Raw genomic sequence first — 17101 nt, 5'->3', positions numbered from 1 at the left:
CGCCTCGCGGAGGTCCAGCGAGGCCAGCCAGTGCGACGGGTTGCCCAGCCTGCTCAGCCTCACGCCGGCCCAGCAGTACCGCCTGAAGGCCAAGTATGCTGCGGCCACCGGCGGGCCGCCACCCACGCCCCTGCCCAACATGGAGAGGATGAGCCTGAAGACGCGCATGGCCCTGCTCGGGGACGGCCGGGAGTCCGGGGTCCCCCTGCCCCCGGTCAACCCTCCTCGAAGATGCAGCGACGGGGGCACTCACAGTTACGGCCGGCGCCATCTGCTCCCGCGGGACGCGCTGGGCAACAGCGTGCGAAGAGCCAGCGACCCGGTGAGGACGGTGTCCGAGAGCCTGTCCCTGCCCAGGGTGCAGCGTTTCAACAGTCTCAGCAGCTGCAGTGCCCCGGTGTGGCCGCCGGCCGCGGAGAAGCGAACCCTGGCGCTCCAGAACTACACGCGGCCCGAGGGCAGCCAGTTCCGCAACTTCTACACGTCGCCCTGCCCGCCGAGCATCAGCGAGAACGTCACCCTGGAGGCGCTGCCCATGGAGGCGGACGCCAGCCTGAATGACGACGACCTCCTGCCGGATGACGTGGTGCAGTATCTGAATTCGCAGAACCAAGCAGGCTGTGAGCAGCACTTCCAGGCCAGCATCCTGGAGGAGGCCAAGGGGCCCCACGCGCCCGGCCTGGGCAGCGTGCACAGTGAATTCGACCCGCCGCCGCTGCCCGACAGCCACGTGGGCCAGCCGTACCGGGGCCTCGAGCCGCCGTGCGCAGACGGCAGGAAGAGCGACCTGCCCATCCAGTGGAACGAGGTCAGCTCCGGGAGTGCCGAGCTGTCCACTTCGAAGCTCAAGTGTGGCCCGCGCGCCCCGCTGCCGCAGGCTCGGGCGTTTGGCTTGTACAACAACATGGTGGTCCAGCAGCAGCCTCCGCTGCGGAACGGGGCCTGCGCCGCCGCAGGCGGGTACCCTGGGCTCGGGGAGAACAGCGGCTCCTACGGGAGCCCCGAGCACTTGGTGATTCATGGTGGTGGTGGCGGCGGCAGCAGCAATGGGAAGGGCTTTCACGAACAGCCCTACAAGGCCCCACAGTATGGGAGCTGTCTAAACAGGCAGCCAGGCCCTCCTGGCCCCCTGGACAGTGCCTGTGGTTCTGGGGTTCAAGGATCCAAGCTGAAAGGGGTCATGGTGCCAGGGAATGGAAGCCAGGCCAATTTCGGCGTGCCAGTGGCCCCTGGGGAGTCAGTTGGTAACACGGTGACTGGCCTGCCAAACCAAGATCTGGTGGGACAAGGGTACCTCGCTGCCCCGCTCATTAGCGACAACATGCACCACCAAGGTGGGGGCCGCTCTGGGCAGGGGGTGCTAGGGCAGGTAAGCGCTACCTCACAAGCCAGTGTCTATCCAGGGCCAGAGAGCTGTCTCACTGGGCTGCAGAGCCTCAGCATGCAGCCCTCCAGTGTGGCCGTGAGCAGGGGCTTCCAGCAGTGTACTAGCTTCGGGGGCAACCGGCGCCCATTGGGCCCCAGGGGGAGCCTGGCTCTGCAGCAGGGGCCCGTCAGTGACCCCAGTCAGACCTGCAGGGTGGATAGCATCAAGATGGAAATGCAGGGGCCGCCCCAGCAGCTCTGTGGAAATCTACAGAATTACTCTGGTCAGTTCTATGACCAAACCATGGGCTTCGGTCAGCAAGACACTAAAGCTGACTCCTTCATGTCCGAAGCCACCTGCCTGCTCCAGGGAGCCAGCGGCGCTGAAAACTCCGAGTTATTGTCCCCAGGTGCTAACCAGGTGACAAGCACAGTGGACAGCCTGGACAGTCATGACCTAGAGGGGGTGCAGATTGATTTTGATGCTATCATCGATGACGGGGACCACGCCAGCCTGCTGTCAGGAGCCCTGAGCCCGAGCATCCTTCAGAACCTTTCCCACAGCTCCTCCCGCCTCACCACTCCCCGAGCGGCCCTCCCCTTCCCAGCGCTGTCTGTGAGCACCACCAACATGGCCATCGGGGACATGAGCTCTTTGCTGACCTCCCTTGCAGAAGAAAGCAAATTCCTGGCAGTTCTGCAGTAGGCATTTGGAAAAAGGACAGCAAACCTGCATAAACTGTAGGAGGTTAACAGATGAAATGGACCCTTCTGTTGTGTTGTTTTGTTTTCTGAGTCCTGTGCGTGTTCCTTCCGGAGCTGGTGGCACGGGGTTAAAGTCCTTGGGTGCTGACTGAAAGGTCGCAGGAGGTTCAAACCCACCAGCAACTCCGCGGGAGAAAGATGTGGCCTGCTGCTTCCACAGAGGTTCACAGCCTGGAAAACCCTTTGGGTGGCAGTGCTGCTCTGCCCTGCAGGGGGCGTGGGGGTGCTGAGTTGGAATCCGCTTGAGGGCCGCAGGTTTGGTGTATGTGTTCTAGCGATCTCATCTCACCTGATTGGGATGTGTTTCAAGTATATTCCTTTTATGGAAAAGGACTTTGAAAAACCCTAAAGTATTCTAGGGAGAAACTGTCTTCCATATCAGCTTTGAATCAGTATTGTTACACAAACTCGAACCCCAGCCTTTTTCATTTTCTTTCATGGTAAGCCTGCCCCCTTTTTAGTAAGCCGATGTAAATGTTTGATGTGCATGTTCTGTCTTACAGAAGAGAGGTCAGAGGAGAGGCTGTGAGGGGGTCTTCTGCCACTCAAAGGAGATGGGAGTTGGTGAGCTTGTGACCAAAGGGGTGTGGTCCCAGCTTTTCAGTTCCCCTCTATAGACACTCGGCTCCTCCCCTTTCTTCTCCCTGATCTCGGGCACAAGAATGTGGATAGTGAGTTAGGAATCTTTTGTGGGTACACTCTAGCCTAGGTGACAGATTTTTAACACCCGCCCCCCCTCCCAAGCACTCCCCCAAGTCAGGGCATACTTGCTACCACGCATGAGTGGAAATTTTGGACTCTTGCAAGTGAAATAATTTCCTCACAAAATGTTTGGGTTTTGAAGTCTAAAAATCTTCATGTTCACAAGTGTGCTTTGGATGGGTTTGGCTATATGATCAGTTCCCAGTTGTCTATCTAGTTTACATCTTCTCCCTCAACCTTCTGGAACGTTCTCTAGCATTTAGTGATGCAGACAGAGCAAGCAAAGTGACAGTTGGGGAACTCCACCGCTTACCTACTTGTATCGCTTCTGGCCAGGAGTTGGCAGAATTGTAGATTGAAGTGTGGGGGTAGAATTAATTTGAGAGATTCTTGTGGGTTAGCTGTATTCATTGATTAGGCTCCATTTCTTTACCATTATCATAGGTAACTGAGAATTGATCGTCTATACCTCTAAGTACAGAAATATTTGAACCACCCCATAACCAGCTCTGTCTTTAACAGGTTAATTTTCATGATAGTGAGGGGCTATTTCTGTTTTCAGCCCGCAGTTTTAAGGGATTTGTAAAACGTAGTTGTAAAAGAAAAAGGCCCACACATACAATGGTATTTGGGATAAACTGACTCAACCGTTTTTAGCATTTAAGACCCGTAGAGAAGATGATTCGTAGCTGTGTGGATGCCCCACCCTACCGCTATCCCATTTTTGGTTTTAACATCTCATTAAATACCGCATTCACTTAAGAAGCTCAAGTTCATAATGTGGACAGATACTGTGTTTTGTTTGGAAAAATGGAAACAAAACAACCGCTACTATTCCCCATGTGCAGTTGATACACATAAAAGACATACTATGTGTGCACAAAAAGTACATGGATTATCCAGCATGTTATTTTTTAAAATATGTACACTTGAAAATAAAATTTTAACACCTCAGAGTACCTGCTGTCTTCTGCCCCATCCACCCCTAGACTTGGACTGGTCCACAGTAGTTCGTAATGTTATGTGTGGCATTGCCCCTTTATTCCCGCCACTTAAATTAGTGTTAGGAAGACAAATTTCAGTAAAATAAAGTGTTAGAGGTTAGAATGTTAGGTCCAGCCTTTTTTCTCATGTTTAATTTTTCCTCATTTGGACCAGAAATCTCAGCTTGGAGGTAAATTTGCCATTCGGGACATTGCGGCTGAAAACAGTCGGATTTACCTTTGACCAGCTGTGCCCGGGATGGACAGTGGAGTGTCCTGCCATTTTCCCACTTCTAGTGACGTCTTTAAAACCCAGGGACACATCTCCTTTGGAATAATAGGCCCCCAAACCCAAAGAGAACTACGCATCTGAGCTCAGGAGAGGACTCCCTGCCACGTGGCTCCCAGATAGTGAATCGTATTTTCCCCTGAATCTCAACATTTGCCAGGTTCCTTGCTAATGTTTCACAGACTCTCAGAAGGTTTCACCCCACCTCTTTCCTACTCTTAATGTGTGGGGGGGGTGCTTTTCCCATGTCACCTTCCATCCTTCCCGGGAGGAAGGGCACCAGATTCCCACCAGCACTGGGGTCCGCCCAAGCTTCTGCTTGGTGAGCTTCCGCAGTAGGCTCTTCTCTGCGTTGCTCCCGTTCTGCGCTTTCTCTCGGCATGCTTGTTTTCCTCGTGACTGCCTGCAATCTGCCGGGACACTGTGCCGAGTCAGCTCAGTATTTGGCTCCTCCCAGGATGGAAATTTCCAAAGGCTGGAGGCCAGGAGGGAGGGAAGAAGGAGGAGGATTTCAATGGTCTGTTGCGACAGAGTCTGGTGAGGATTTTGGAGGCGAAATATCTTCTTGAGCTATCGGGGCGCGCTTGCTCTACCCTCACGGTGACCCACGTGTCTCGAAGTACAACTGCGATCAGTAGTCCTCTGTGGTTGAGGTTGGAGAACTAGATCACCAGGCCTTTCTCCCAAGAGGTTTCTGGGTGGACTTGAACCTTGGTACTTGGCACCCAGTATCATGGCCCCACCTCCAGCCTTCGATTTTCCTGCCCTCGTGTTGAGCTCAGGGAGTTGGTGCTAAGTCACGGACATCGCCCTCCCACCCTTCCACGCCGGCTCACTCATGGTACTCCTCTTGACATGGGCATCAATAGCATTCTCATATTTTCCAAAACCAGGTTTGTTTTCTTTTTCTTCAGAAAGCTGAAGGAGACGGACCCCAGTCCCTCACACATCGGCATGTCCTTTTGAGCCACAGTGTTTTGATTCTTGCAATGTATGTGCCTTATTTTATGTTCATCTTGTCAATACGAGGGACCAATTGATGTTGCCAAACCTGAGCTCCGGGGCTGTGGCGGCTGGCTGGTCAGAGAGCACACAGTTGCCGTCCAGTCTGAGCTGTCGTCTTGTAACCTTCTGGTGTTCCTGTGTTGTGTTGAACCCATAGGAGGATGTTCTCTTCTGAAAAGTTACTGTGTGTATCCCGCAAACATGGAAGATAAAATCCAAGTTCATTTTTTTTCACCTTTTTTAGATTTTTAAAAAATAAAACTTGTAATCCTTTTTTAAAAGAAATGTGTGTAAATACATTTAAGTATTATAGGAATAGTGTTCGGATGTAAGGGCCCCAGGGCCCCCGTGGATCAGCCTGCAGCCTGCTGGGAGGCTCTGGCCCCTGCTTCAAGGCCAGGGGCCCAGCAGCTCAGCCGGCAAATGAATCGACTTTTGCTTTCAAAACCACTTAGTCCTTTTGTAACAAAGAAAAAAAAAAGTTTCTTACAATGTCAATAAAAAACGAACAAACTCTTTGTACCGAAATCTTTATTGTCGCTTATTTAATTCATTAAGAAACAAAACAAAAGTGACTACCAAGTGGATGCTAACGTATGAGAGCTTAAGGTATGACAGAGTAGGATTTTCTTGGCTGGTCTCTTTGACAAACAGATCGCCAAGTCTTTGTTCTGCATGCCGCTAGGTGAGTTTGAACTGCCAACCTCTAGGTAAGCCGAAATGGTTTGCCACTATCCTGGGATGCTATTTACCAGTGATTCATGAGCTGAATGGACTTCTGAGATGCTGCCCCCTGCTGGGTAAGGTGGGTCATAAGGTAGACTCTGATACTGGTGGTGGGGGATGTGCACATGGTAGGCAGGAAAATCGCAACCGTTTGGGAAACCTCAACACTGCTATGGCGTCCATTCTGACTCACAGTGAACCTGTAGGGATAGGCTGCCCCTGTGGCTTTCTGAGGCGGTAACTCTTTTTAAAGGTACCCATGTATTTTTCTTAGTTGGGATTATAGCTCTTCATGGGAGTACAAAACCTTATTTTTCTCCCATGGACCAGCTGGTGGTTTCAAACTGCTGACCTTGTGGTTAGCAGCCCAACCTGGAACCACTGCGACCAGGGCTCCAGCACTAGCCAACAGAAAAGCTGCCTTCTTTGTGCCTTTCGGTAGCTCCAGGATTACCTGCTGTGTTAGTCTGGGGAGATTAGAGAAACAAATCCATGGACATGCATAGGTGAATAGGAAAGAGGTTCATATACAAGAGCAGTTGAATATTGAGGAAACATCCCAGTCCAGGTCAAGTCCATAAATCTGCTATTAGCCCATATGTCCAATACCAATCTATAAAGTCCTCTTCAGGCTCAAAACACATGTAATGAAGCCAAATGCAGGACGATCATAGACCAGTGGGTAGAAAGTCTTTGGGTCCACTGGCGGTGTAAGCATCTCAGTGCTGGCAAGAGTTTCCACGTGGCTTCAGCACCCAAGGATGCATCAGGGTAGGTCTATGTGGCTTCTCAGGGATGCCTCACAGGGAGTCAGTCTTGTCAGTAGAAGTCTCCAGCCTCCAAGGAGGAAAAGCCAGATTCCCAGAATTCTCAGAAGAAGGCCATGCCCACACAAACGCCTCATTGGTTATATCTTGATTGACAGGCTGCACTCCACCCCTTCACTCTTGATCCCTGCTCTGTCTTTTCTCCTTGGCTTGCAGTTTCATTCTTTGACCATTCTTTATATATATATATGTAATTTTTTCAGTGTTCCCTTCCTGTGTCTGAGTAGCGGCAAGCCCTGGCTGCAGTATCTTAGATACAAGTGCTACCCCCACCTCACACACAGGTCCCAGGAGGCCTTGCATCCTATGGGCAGTAATGTTTCCTCATCTCTTCTCTCGAACAGGGCTTCCTCAGTCTTCTGTCCAAGGATTGCACCAACAGAAAGACCACCGGTGGGTAGATTTAACGAACAGACATTTGCTCAGTATCAAAACTCAAATTCACTGTCGTCAAGTCCATGCCGGCCTTTAGTGATCCTGTAGGACAATACAGCACTGCCCCTGTGAGTTTCCGAAACTGACTCTACCTTTTTCTCCTGTGGAGCTGCTGGTGGTTTCGAACTGCTGACCTGGTGGCTCCCAGCTCAACGCATAACCACTACATCACGAGAGCACCAGTTTTGCAGTTTAGGAAGCTAGAAATCCAAATTCAGAGCATGAGCTCTAAGGGAAGTCTCGGTCTCTGTCAGCCCTGGGGGCAGACACGGCCTCACTCAGCTTCTGTAATGGCAGCATTTCTTGGTATCTCAGCACTCTCGGGGTGTCTATCCTTCCTTGCGTAGTGCTCACATCTGAGTCTAACCTGCTCTTTTCATATCGCCAAGTCACACTCTAAGAACATAGATAGCCTCATGAACATACCAAAGGAAACTTCATTCCCAAACAGGATCACATCCATAGGTTTGGGGTTAGTATTGCAAGACTCAGGAGGGTGCCTCAGAAAGTTCATGGAAGACTGCAATTAAAGGAAGAGGAGTTTGCCCGTGCACTTTTTGAAGCCTTCCTCGTGGCACCCAAAGCAGACCAAACCCAATGCAGTCTGCCAAGACTTTCCAGGACTAGATCTTTAAAGAAGAAAATGCCATCTTTCTCCCAAGGAACAGCTGGTGTATTTGAACCATTAGCCTGTGGTTAACAGCCCAGCACCTCAGGCACATTTAATTTGGAACACCTCACAAGAATGCTTCATGCTTTCCTGGTTCACAGGGAGAGGATGTTCTAACAATTCGAAAGCAGTTGCTCCCACAATTAGATGCCTTACAGGAGGTGTTCAAACAAATTTAGGGGGGAAATGATAGGAACATATAACATGATTGTTTTAAAAGGCGTTAGCTAACTTAAGAAGCATGCCGTTTAACTCAACAATTTAAGCACAGCCAACAAGTCAATGTGGTAGCAAACCTATAGAACAGAGTAGAAGAATCCTCTGGGTTTCCCAGACTGAATGTCTTCAGGGGAGTGGAAGCTCGTCTTTCTGCCTTGGAGTGGCTGGTGGTTTTGAAATGCTGGCCTGGTGATTAGCTGCCCAATGATGCAACCAGGGCTCCCCATGCCCAGAACCAAGTCAAAAGGCACAAGAGAAGTGGAGCTTATGGGAAAATAGGAAATAGGATGTCTCTTGGAAGGAGGGTGTGCACAACCCAGGCTCTGGCTCCTATAAGTAATTGGGCGGTGGCAGGCAAGGATGGTTCAAATCCTAACTTTAGAATAAAATACCTCCTGTGAAGGAAGCAGAAGTAAGACTGGAGGTAAAATGACAGAGTTGCAATCTATTTGGCATTCCATAAAGATTTATTTTAAGTAATTTGGGGAATCAAAGACACTACCTATTATACAAACACCAATACAGGAGAAAGAGCTTCTGTGGAAAAATGGACCCATGGTCAAAATGCCTTATCCATCCTTTGTTCCACCCCCTCTGGGGCTTTCCACTTGTTTTCTTCGCTGGTCCCACCTTTGGATATACTGGACGCAACTAAGTCAAGACGTCTTGCTTCAAGGTCTCATGTTCATTCGGCCACGTGTTTGTCTTTGTAGGCTGTGGACCACGGCAGACACGTTCTCGGTAATATACTTGTCTCCACCTCCTGAGGGTGCCTTCCACAGTAATACAAGGAACTAAAAATGGGTGGTCACTCAAAAAGATGATCTTTCCATCAGTTTTATAAGCTAGATAGAAGCTAAGGACATCAATTGTATGGCATGAATGATAACCAGGGATGACGCTTGGACTTACCAATATGATCCAGGGAGCAAGATCTAATCAAAATAGTGGCTTCCGTGGGGATCAACTAGAGCAGTGAAATTAAGGGCAGGCCAACTCGGAAGTTATGGAAACTTTTTGGAGTTTCCACATGTGAGTGTCAAAATGTGGGGCAATTGCTGAGTAGGTTTTGTTTTTTTAAGGAGACTAAGGCAAGTGTACGACAGAATTTGTCTGCAGCCATGCACCAACCGTAGAGACATGTTGAAAGACTTTGTTTCTAGAGTAAACCAAGGCATGTATGCACGAAAACCCTAGGAGTACTGCTCTTTGACTTACCCTTATTCCAAGAAGAATTTGGGGACCTCTTTCCAGGAGCAGCCACGTTGCACCACATATAAGATACCACCTGGAGGAAGACACACGAGACTGACAAGTATACTCAGAAGGCAAAAGCTCTACCAATGAAGCGGGGTGTTCTGTAACACACATCGCCACTTCAGTGGCGCTGCCGAAGTGGGGGTGAACATGTATCTCGGCATGTGTGAACGACCTCTATTTCCCAAGGATACCGACGAGGTAGTGGGTCAAGAAGTGAGAAGGCTGCTTGTGTGTTTGTTTTTGCTTGTGACTATTCTACTTCCTTCTCCTTTCCCCTCCCTTCTTTCTGCCTTTTGTCCCTCGCTCCCTCCCTCCCTTCCTTCCTCCCTTCCTTCTTAGCCCAAGAAGCTTGGTAGTACTGGGCAGCCACCAGGAAAGAGGCCGAGAGAGGAAGTGGCTGCTGGCATGGCGGACAGAGCAAGTGCATCCTATCTCAGTGCCCGGGGAGGCGGGATCCCTGAGTCAGGGCAGGCTGAGTGTAAGTTTAGACAGGCGTTGGGGGCGGGCACAGGAGGCCAGGAAACGGATGGCACGCAAAGCTGGCGGAGACCCAGGATGGCAGAGGGCAGTGGTGGCAGTGGGTCAGGCAAGCTGCTGAACTTGAAGGGGCGTTTGGAAGGAATAGAAGGTGAGAAAGGGATTGCAAGGAGGGAAGCCCCAGGGCAGAGGGAGAATATGAGGAAATGCCCCCTTCTGGGTTCTTAGCCATTAGGGGGTCTCCTTCCTGGGATCGCACACAACTGTTCACCATAACGACAAGAACACATCCTCCGCCAGGCTGTGCATCTGGATTTGCTGGAGCCAAAGACTGTCTCAGGTAGACGATGGTTTTTGTCTTCACCAGGAAGTCAGTCCCAAAAATCTGTTTGTTTGTGACGGTGGGTGCCCTGCTGATGGGGAGTGTTCAGGGGGAGTCACCCTAGGTGAGGGGAGTGAGGGGGTGCCCCAGGAATCGCCACAGGGCCCAGGACCCCCTGCTCTCCCAGACACCAGCTCCTCTGAATGATCAGTCCGTACGAGCAATCTTCTTTCACCCAACGGCATTCTTTTGACGTCAACCCAAGTGAAAACCGTTACTGAAGAGTCAGTTCTACTCATCGACCCCACGTGTGTCTGAGCAGGAATGTGCCCCAGAGGGTTTCCCAAGGCTGCTTATTTACTCATTTATTTTCAGATCACCAGACCTTTCTTCTGAGGTACCTTTGGGAGAAGTGGCACCCCCGTTCCTCTTTCAGTTAGCAGCCAAACACGTTAACCATTTGCGTCACCTGGGGGCATGTTAATCAAGGGACAGACAGACTCATGTGCTCACTGTTAGCTCCAGTCCCACCTCGCCCTAGCGCAGGTCTCAGCTCACACCTTCACCCTCCGCTCCCTTCCCCTGGACGACGCTGTGGCTGAACTAAGGGTGGCCTCACTGGGTGGCTAGCCACGCTGATAAAGAATGACATTCAGGGTCTAGGAGGAGCCGGTCCTAGGTCAGAGAAACAGTTCCGAGGCTGGGGTCTCAGGCTATGTGGGCTGACCTTATTCTTCCTGGGCGTCCTCCTCATGCCCTATCTAAAGGAAGACTCTGAAGCCATTGGGCTGATTTCAAGCCCTATCGGTCTCTTGATGGCTGACTGGTCCCCTAGAGATGGATCAGCATGCCTTTCTTGGGAGGACTGGAGTCTCCAACCTTTCCGTTGGAAGCCAAGGGCCTTTGTCACGATTGGTACCACCAGGCACCCCTGCCAAGACCCCCGAGGAGCCAGGGAGAGAGAAGGAGACTGTGTGCAGCCTGCCTCGCCCCGGGAGGGTGAGGGGTCTGCCCGGCCGCCTTCTTCACTCATTCGGGAGTCCCGACAGGCTCCATGCTCAGGAGTTGAGCCGCAGCTCCTCTGAGTTGGCAGGCACCAGCCTTCCGCCCTGCAGGGCTGGCAAAAGCCGAGCATGCCGAGGAGGTGTGATTCACTGCGCTCCCAGAGGAGAGGCAGCGGGCCAGCTGGCCCAGGATTACTGAGCAGGAGGCCAAGGCATGCCGTTGCTGTTTGCATGGAGACAAGCAGCTACCTCCCTTCGCCTCCTCCCCTGCTGCGGGCCACAGGGGGCGGCCAGCCAGAGCTGGGGCCGAGAGAGAAGCACCAGAGCTGGCCTGTCTCACTTACTACTGAGAGCAGAAGTCTGTGGCCCGGACCCCTGTGGAGTCAGGACACAAAATGCATGCTGTTTTTTTGTTTTGTTTTCTAATGAGGATGATTCGGATGCCCCAAATGTTTATCTAAATCTATACCTAGATGCCTTGTCCAGAGAATTAGGTAAAGTTTTAATAAGCAGCATACTTGCTGGCAAGGAAGACTATTGGGGGCAAACAAAAATGTCTGTGTATGTGTGGAGGGGTGGCTGCTCCAGGCTTGGGCAAGTCGCCTGAACAAGACACTGTGGCTCTGCAGGGCTACCCCACACAACCACTGCCTTGACTTCGAGTCCATGCGAGAGCTCACTGTTCCAGCAGGTCCCCAAGGCGGTAGCACAGAGCCTCGTCGTTCTTCTGCAGAGCAACGGATGTGTTTGAAACACCAACCTTGTGGTGAGCAGCACCAGGGCTCTCTTTAGGCTCTCCAGGATGATGATAAGTCACAGGTTCACTGGGCAGCCTCCCCCACCCTTGGTGCTCTCAAGAAACACATTCCTCTGTGAGCCCATACCCGGCAGACACCTCCTATTTACTCCCTGCCTTCCAAAGATGAAGTCATGAGATCCGTTCATGCCAGGGACAAGGACCGGAGAAGCCATCCAAGCCCCGCCCTGCCCCACCCAGCGTAGATCCATGTGTCACTGAGATGCAGGTGTCAGCTGGGACCTTTTCTGACCCCCCCATCAGAACAGTAGCAAATGCCACTTTAGTGAGTGCTTGGGAGGCCGTTGGGAGCGGAGCAGAATGTCCCTGGGACCTTGCAAGACAGCGAGTCAAGGAGCATCCTTTTCCTAGGTTGCCCTGACACGGCTGTCTTCGCTTGCTGTACAGTTGTAGATGATTTAATAGCACGCCCGATGTTCCAACTGAACACCCAACAGCTTCCAACGCGGTGATGAGTTCCACTTGGTTGCAATGCACTTTGAGGCTCTCCTAAATCAAATGGATTTAACTTTCAGCTAAAAGGAAGGTTTTGGAAAACAAGCTAATTTTAGTCCACCCTTCGAAGACATGTGCACTAGAATCGGAGCTTTTCTCGGTCACAAGGATTCTCCTTTCAAGGAGGGAATGGTGAAGGCACGAAGAAAGCAGGGATGTGGAGCCAGAGACTTCTCCATTAAATCCTGGCCAGGGCAGAGTAAGAACGGACCCAAGTAGGAAGTGCCAGGGCTCAGGGGGCCTAGTTCAAGGAAAAGAGGTGGTCGGCCTTCTGGCCAAAGTGCAGGCCCTTCCCTATCATCAACTTCTTTAGATGGCTTTACTTGATCTTCTTCGCTTGCATCGGGGTTTTCTGGAAGCTCTAGCTCCCATACTCTTCTGAACCTCAGTATTGTCACCTGTGAATGCGCTTAATGCGAGGACCCACTGCCCTGCGAAGACGACTGGAGACTGGGTATACAAAACGCCTGCCATGTGGCCCAGGCAGTCAGTACTGAAAGGAACGTTCTATTGGTATGGTTACGTGTTAGGCGGCTAACCACAAGGTTAGCAGTTCAAAACCATGAGTTGCTCCATGGGACAGCCGAGGCTTTCTCTTCCCATAAAGAGTTGCAGACCCAGAAACCCACGGGGGGTGGGGGTGGGGGGGCGTCCTCCCCTGCCATATATGCTGGCTGTGAATCAGAATTGACCCCATGGCAGTGAGCTTGAATTTTGGGTTTGGACTTGATCGTGATTCCACATGACTGAGGTGCAGGAGGGGACGCCCTGTAGCGGGAGACAGAGGGCTCCCAGGAGTACTGGCCTGATGAAAGGATGCATTTAGGGTCCTCTCTGCCAGCGTCTGCCTGCTCATGCGCACTCTCCTGAGCCCCTAGGCAGAGACCTGTCGTCCCAGAAGGTGGGAGCGGAACGCTACAGAGCCATCTTTATCCAGACCTATGGATGGGAATCCCAAAGCTCAGAGGAGCCAATGTGGCAGCTGTATTGTCCCCAAATGCCCTCAATCTGACCTATTCCTGACACTACTGTTTAGTAGTTGAGCGTTTCGATTGTTTCATTCCAAAGAGGCCCAAGGGCAGTGATTTTTTTAAAAAAATAAGACATTTTAGAATGACAGTGTACACAGACACTGACTTCCTGGGTGGCCTAACTGGTGACTGGGTTCAGCGGCTCACCTAAAGGTTGGTGGCTCAAGCCCACCTGGAAGCCCCCCAAGAGAGAAAGTCACTTCTACTCAAAAAGCTCAGGCCACCAGGAGTCAAAATCGACTCGTTAGCAATTTTGACTTATACCTACACACACACACACAAACACACACACACACACACACAAATGCATGTTTACAAGGCAGATCCACCTGTAGCCAGCTCTCTTGGCTCCGTTCCTCCGCATCCACCACAACCCATTGTGCGCCGCACAGCCAGTGACAGACATTCCTCCCCAAGCCCCTCAATGGCCCGGTTGTCTTTGACGCGGTTCCGCAGAGGCTGCTGTTCAGAGGCTTTCATGCATTCAGAGTTCCGGCAAATGGCCCCGTGTGGAGCTCAAGCATATGGCCCTAAAGCAACGCTGGTGCATTGAAATACATTCGAGTCCTATTGTAGGAGCCACACTGGGACAGTGGGTTAAGTGTTGGGCTGCTGACCACAAGGTCGGCTGTTCAAACCTACCAGCTGCTCCATGGGAGAAAGATAAGGCTCTCTGCTCCCATAAGATTTATTGCCGTGGACACCCTACAGAACAGTTCTACCCTGTCTTGCAGGGTTGCTATGAGTCCGTAAAGACTTAATGGCACTCTTGATAGGATTGAATCACTGAGTTGTACGGCATGTGAATGAAGTGCTAACACAACTGTTTAAAAACATGGACACTGGCAGTAGGTGTTTCCTTCCGGTTTTATAGTCTGCCTGGGAAAAGACTACCATCTTATTAATTTACTGTACTGCCTCCTAGGCTTTTTTATATGTACCGTTTCATTAGGGGCTCATACAACTCTTATCACAATCCATACACACATCAATTGTGTTAAGCACATTTGTACATTCATTGCCCTCATCATTCTCAAAACATTTGCTCTCCACTTCAGTAAGCCCCTGGCATCAGCTCCTCATTTTTCCCCCTCTGTCCCCCCTTCCCCTCCCTCATGAACCCTTGATCACTTATAAATTATTATTTTGTCATATCTTGCCCTGTCCGATGTCTCCCTTCACCCACTTTGCCTCCTAGGCCTTTTTGTTCAATTGTTTTGCTTCCATCAAATAGCCATCATGGGCTTTTTTTTTAATTATAAAATTAAGACACAGTCTTTGTGCAAAGTAAAGGGAAATAACAGAAGAAAATAAAACTCACCTGTTGCTCAAACCATTCAGAGAAAAATCTTTGTGACCTAAGTCTGGGTGGGTCTTTCTTTGCAAATGTCACATTTGACATTGAATGTTTTCCCACGTCCTTAACAGTTGGTGGATGTAGGTGGAAGGGCGACCAGTGATGGAGAATCGGGAAGGTAACCTTGACACCACTATCTCACCTCTCTGAACCGTCTTCCAACGGGCCGTGGGTTGCAATTACAAAACGAAAGTGACTGTGTGTCAGTTCGGGATGCTAGAGGCAGATAGACTCCGTTACACAGCAGTGGCCAAGGACCTCAAGATCTCAATGGGTGGGAACCAGAACACACATTTCCCACAGGACAGAGTGCCCATCATGGTTTGGCGAAGGGGCTTTGTCTCCTGAAACTAGGTTCACAGTGATAATGATAGCGATCCTGAAGAGGATGGTGCTCACCACACTGAAGAACCACTCATGGCGGGAGCATTGATTGGCCTCTTGGGATTGCTGAGATCAACTTCCTGAGATAGCCAGGAGTCATCTGGACTGAAGAGAATGCTTTTGTTTGGTCTCTGCTTCTTTTCTGGAGTCCCCAGCTCTACCTCCTGAATCTCAGCTCTGTAGGGAGGGGAGGGAATCTGGTCAAGGGCAAGGGGCAATAAGGGCTGGAGAATTCCCTAAAATATAAATCACCTAGAATAGTATATCATAGTGATCCCTAGTCTCCTCTCAGCATCACCATCTGAATGGAGCTTTCTGCCTCATTGCAGAAAGGCTCTGAGAAGGCAGAGGCAAGGGGTACAATCTGAGGAGCCTTGGTGGCATATGGAATCTTTTCACAGGCCATGTTTAATGGGACCATTTGAAAATGTCCCAAAAATATGCCACTCAACTTAAAAATAGCAGGTCAATGAGTCGAGTAGATATCTTTGCCCATCCCTACCTCGCCCACTTTCTATCCCTCACCCACATCTGACTGTTTGTGTCAGGCTCTTGACCCCACCAGCCATCTTTCACAGAACAAAAGTCCCTTGCTTGTCTAGAGCTGTCTTTATTTGATGCTACATGTCAACACTCCTTTATCTAATCGACCGCCTGCAAAGGACCCTGGTCCCTAGGGCTCAAACCCCACGGTCACACTGGCCTATGGAAAGGTCCCGCTTGAATGTGCTGTAGTCCACTGAGGGCGGTGGGAGAGACGAGCAGAGGCCCTGGGGAAGCTGAACCATCAAGTGAGAGGAGCAAGGAGTGGAGGCAGGCCACCGTTGTGAGAACATTGTTTGGTTGTTCCCCTCCAAAAAGACGGAGAGTTTTTAGTGAGAATTCTGTCAGGTGAATCAGACAACGGACCCATTCCTGCTCTTCATCTTCTTATCCATCCCCCCAAATCTACTCAGAACTCGTAAAACTGTAAGCGTTTCCTAAAAATGACTGTGTGTGGGCGAGATGGTGATGAGAAAGAAGGCGGTTAGAGAGGTTAGAGGGTCGAACATCGCGTTGAAATCTGAGGGGCTGGTGACCGTTTTAAAGGGAAACGGTAGTTTGGCAGATATTTATTGAGTCCTTATTAACATTATACTCGTATGTACGAAACAAAGAAAGCACAGCCCTCGCTTAGGGACCTCGCTGTGCAGGACAGTGGGGAACATCTGGCCCTCGGGCTGTGTAAGACCCACAAAGTCATCAACACCAGCTAATGTCACAGAGGTCACCAGAGAGCAGCCCTTCCAGCCAGGCCTTCCTGGGGGGAGTTCATGAAATGTTTGACCTAATACAGCAGGCTAATTCTTAAGTTCATAATTTTGTATGGCCCATGAAGAAAGGTATACATATCCAAATAGCTGTTGGCAGAAAACAGGTTGCCCACCCCTGGTTCTAGACAGAAAGAAAGAAGCCGTGCCCTGATTCCAGGGCAGATGGACAGTTCCCTGCACATTGCACCCACTGGGGGGAGGCCTGTGACAGCAGGAGTCATAGGGTGCTGGAGGGTGAGGAAGGCCCCAGACTGTGAGGTCTCCGAGGTCCCGATCACTAATCCCAGGCGAGTTTGGGTGGCTGGAGGTAACAGATCCACCCAGATAGCGGTGCTTCCTTGACTCAGCTTGCCCGTGGGTGGAGTCAGGCCTTCTGTGAAGGAAGGCTGGACTGTTCCCAGAATCCTCAGGCATCGCACACGATTGGCAAGGTCTGACGGTGACTATCATCCCTCCTGCCCACACTCACTCTCGAATTTGGTGGGTCACTCAACGGAGGGAAGTAGCCCATAGCATTCCCTTGAATAGGGTCTTTTCCGCCCCAGGGGTGTAGTGGTTACGCCTGTTGGGTTGTTTTGGGCTGGGTTGTAATCCACAAGGTTTTCTGTTCGAAACCACCAGCTGCTGTGCGGGAGAACAACGGGGCTTTCGACTT

At 50.9% G+C, this 17101-nt stretch overlaps 1 protein-coding gene across 1 annotated transcript in view; it reads left to right on the top strand.

Annotated features, from left to right (window-relative positions):
• The window catches only part of GLI3 (GLI family zinc finger 3), a 324180-nt gene extending 321893 nt beyond the window's left edge, over positions 1–2287 (top strand). Inside the window, exon 14 of the mRNA XM_045286286.1 lies at positions 13–2287. Within this exon, the coding sequence (XP_045142221.1) occupies positions 13–2071 (2059 nt within the window). The 3' untranslated portion in view covers positions 2072–2287. The remainder of the gene's footprint in view (positions 1–12) is intronic.
• The last annotated feature ends 14814 nt before the right edge of the window (positions 2288–17101 follow it).

The sequence above is a fragment of the Echinops telfairi genome, unplaced genomic scaffold (assembly GCF_000313985.2).
Source record: "Echinops telfairi isolate 266 unplaced genomic scaffold, ASM31398v2 ScPeMD7_7;HRSCAF=31, whole genome shotgun sequence".
Lineage (NCBI taxonomy): Eukaryota > Metazoa > Chordata > Mammalia > Afrosoricida > Tenrecidae > Echinops > Echinops telfairi.
The sequence above is the reverse complement of the archived record's forward strand: the minus strand, read 5'-3'. Positions and strand labels throughout refer to the sequence as shown.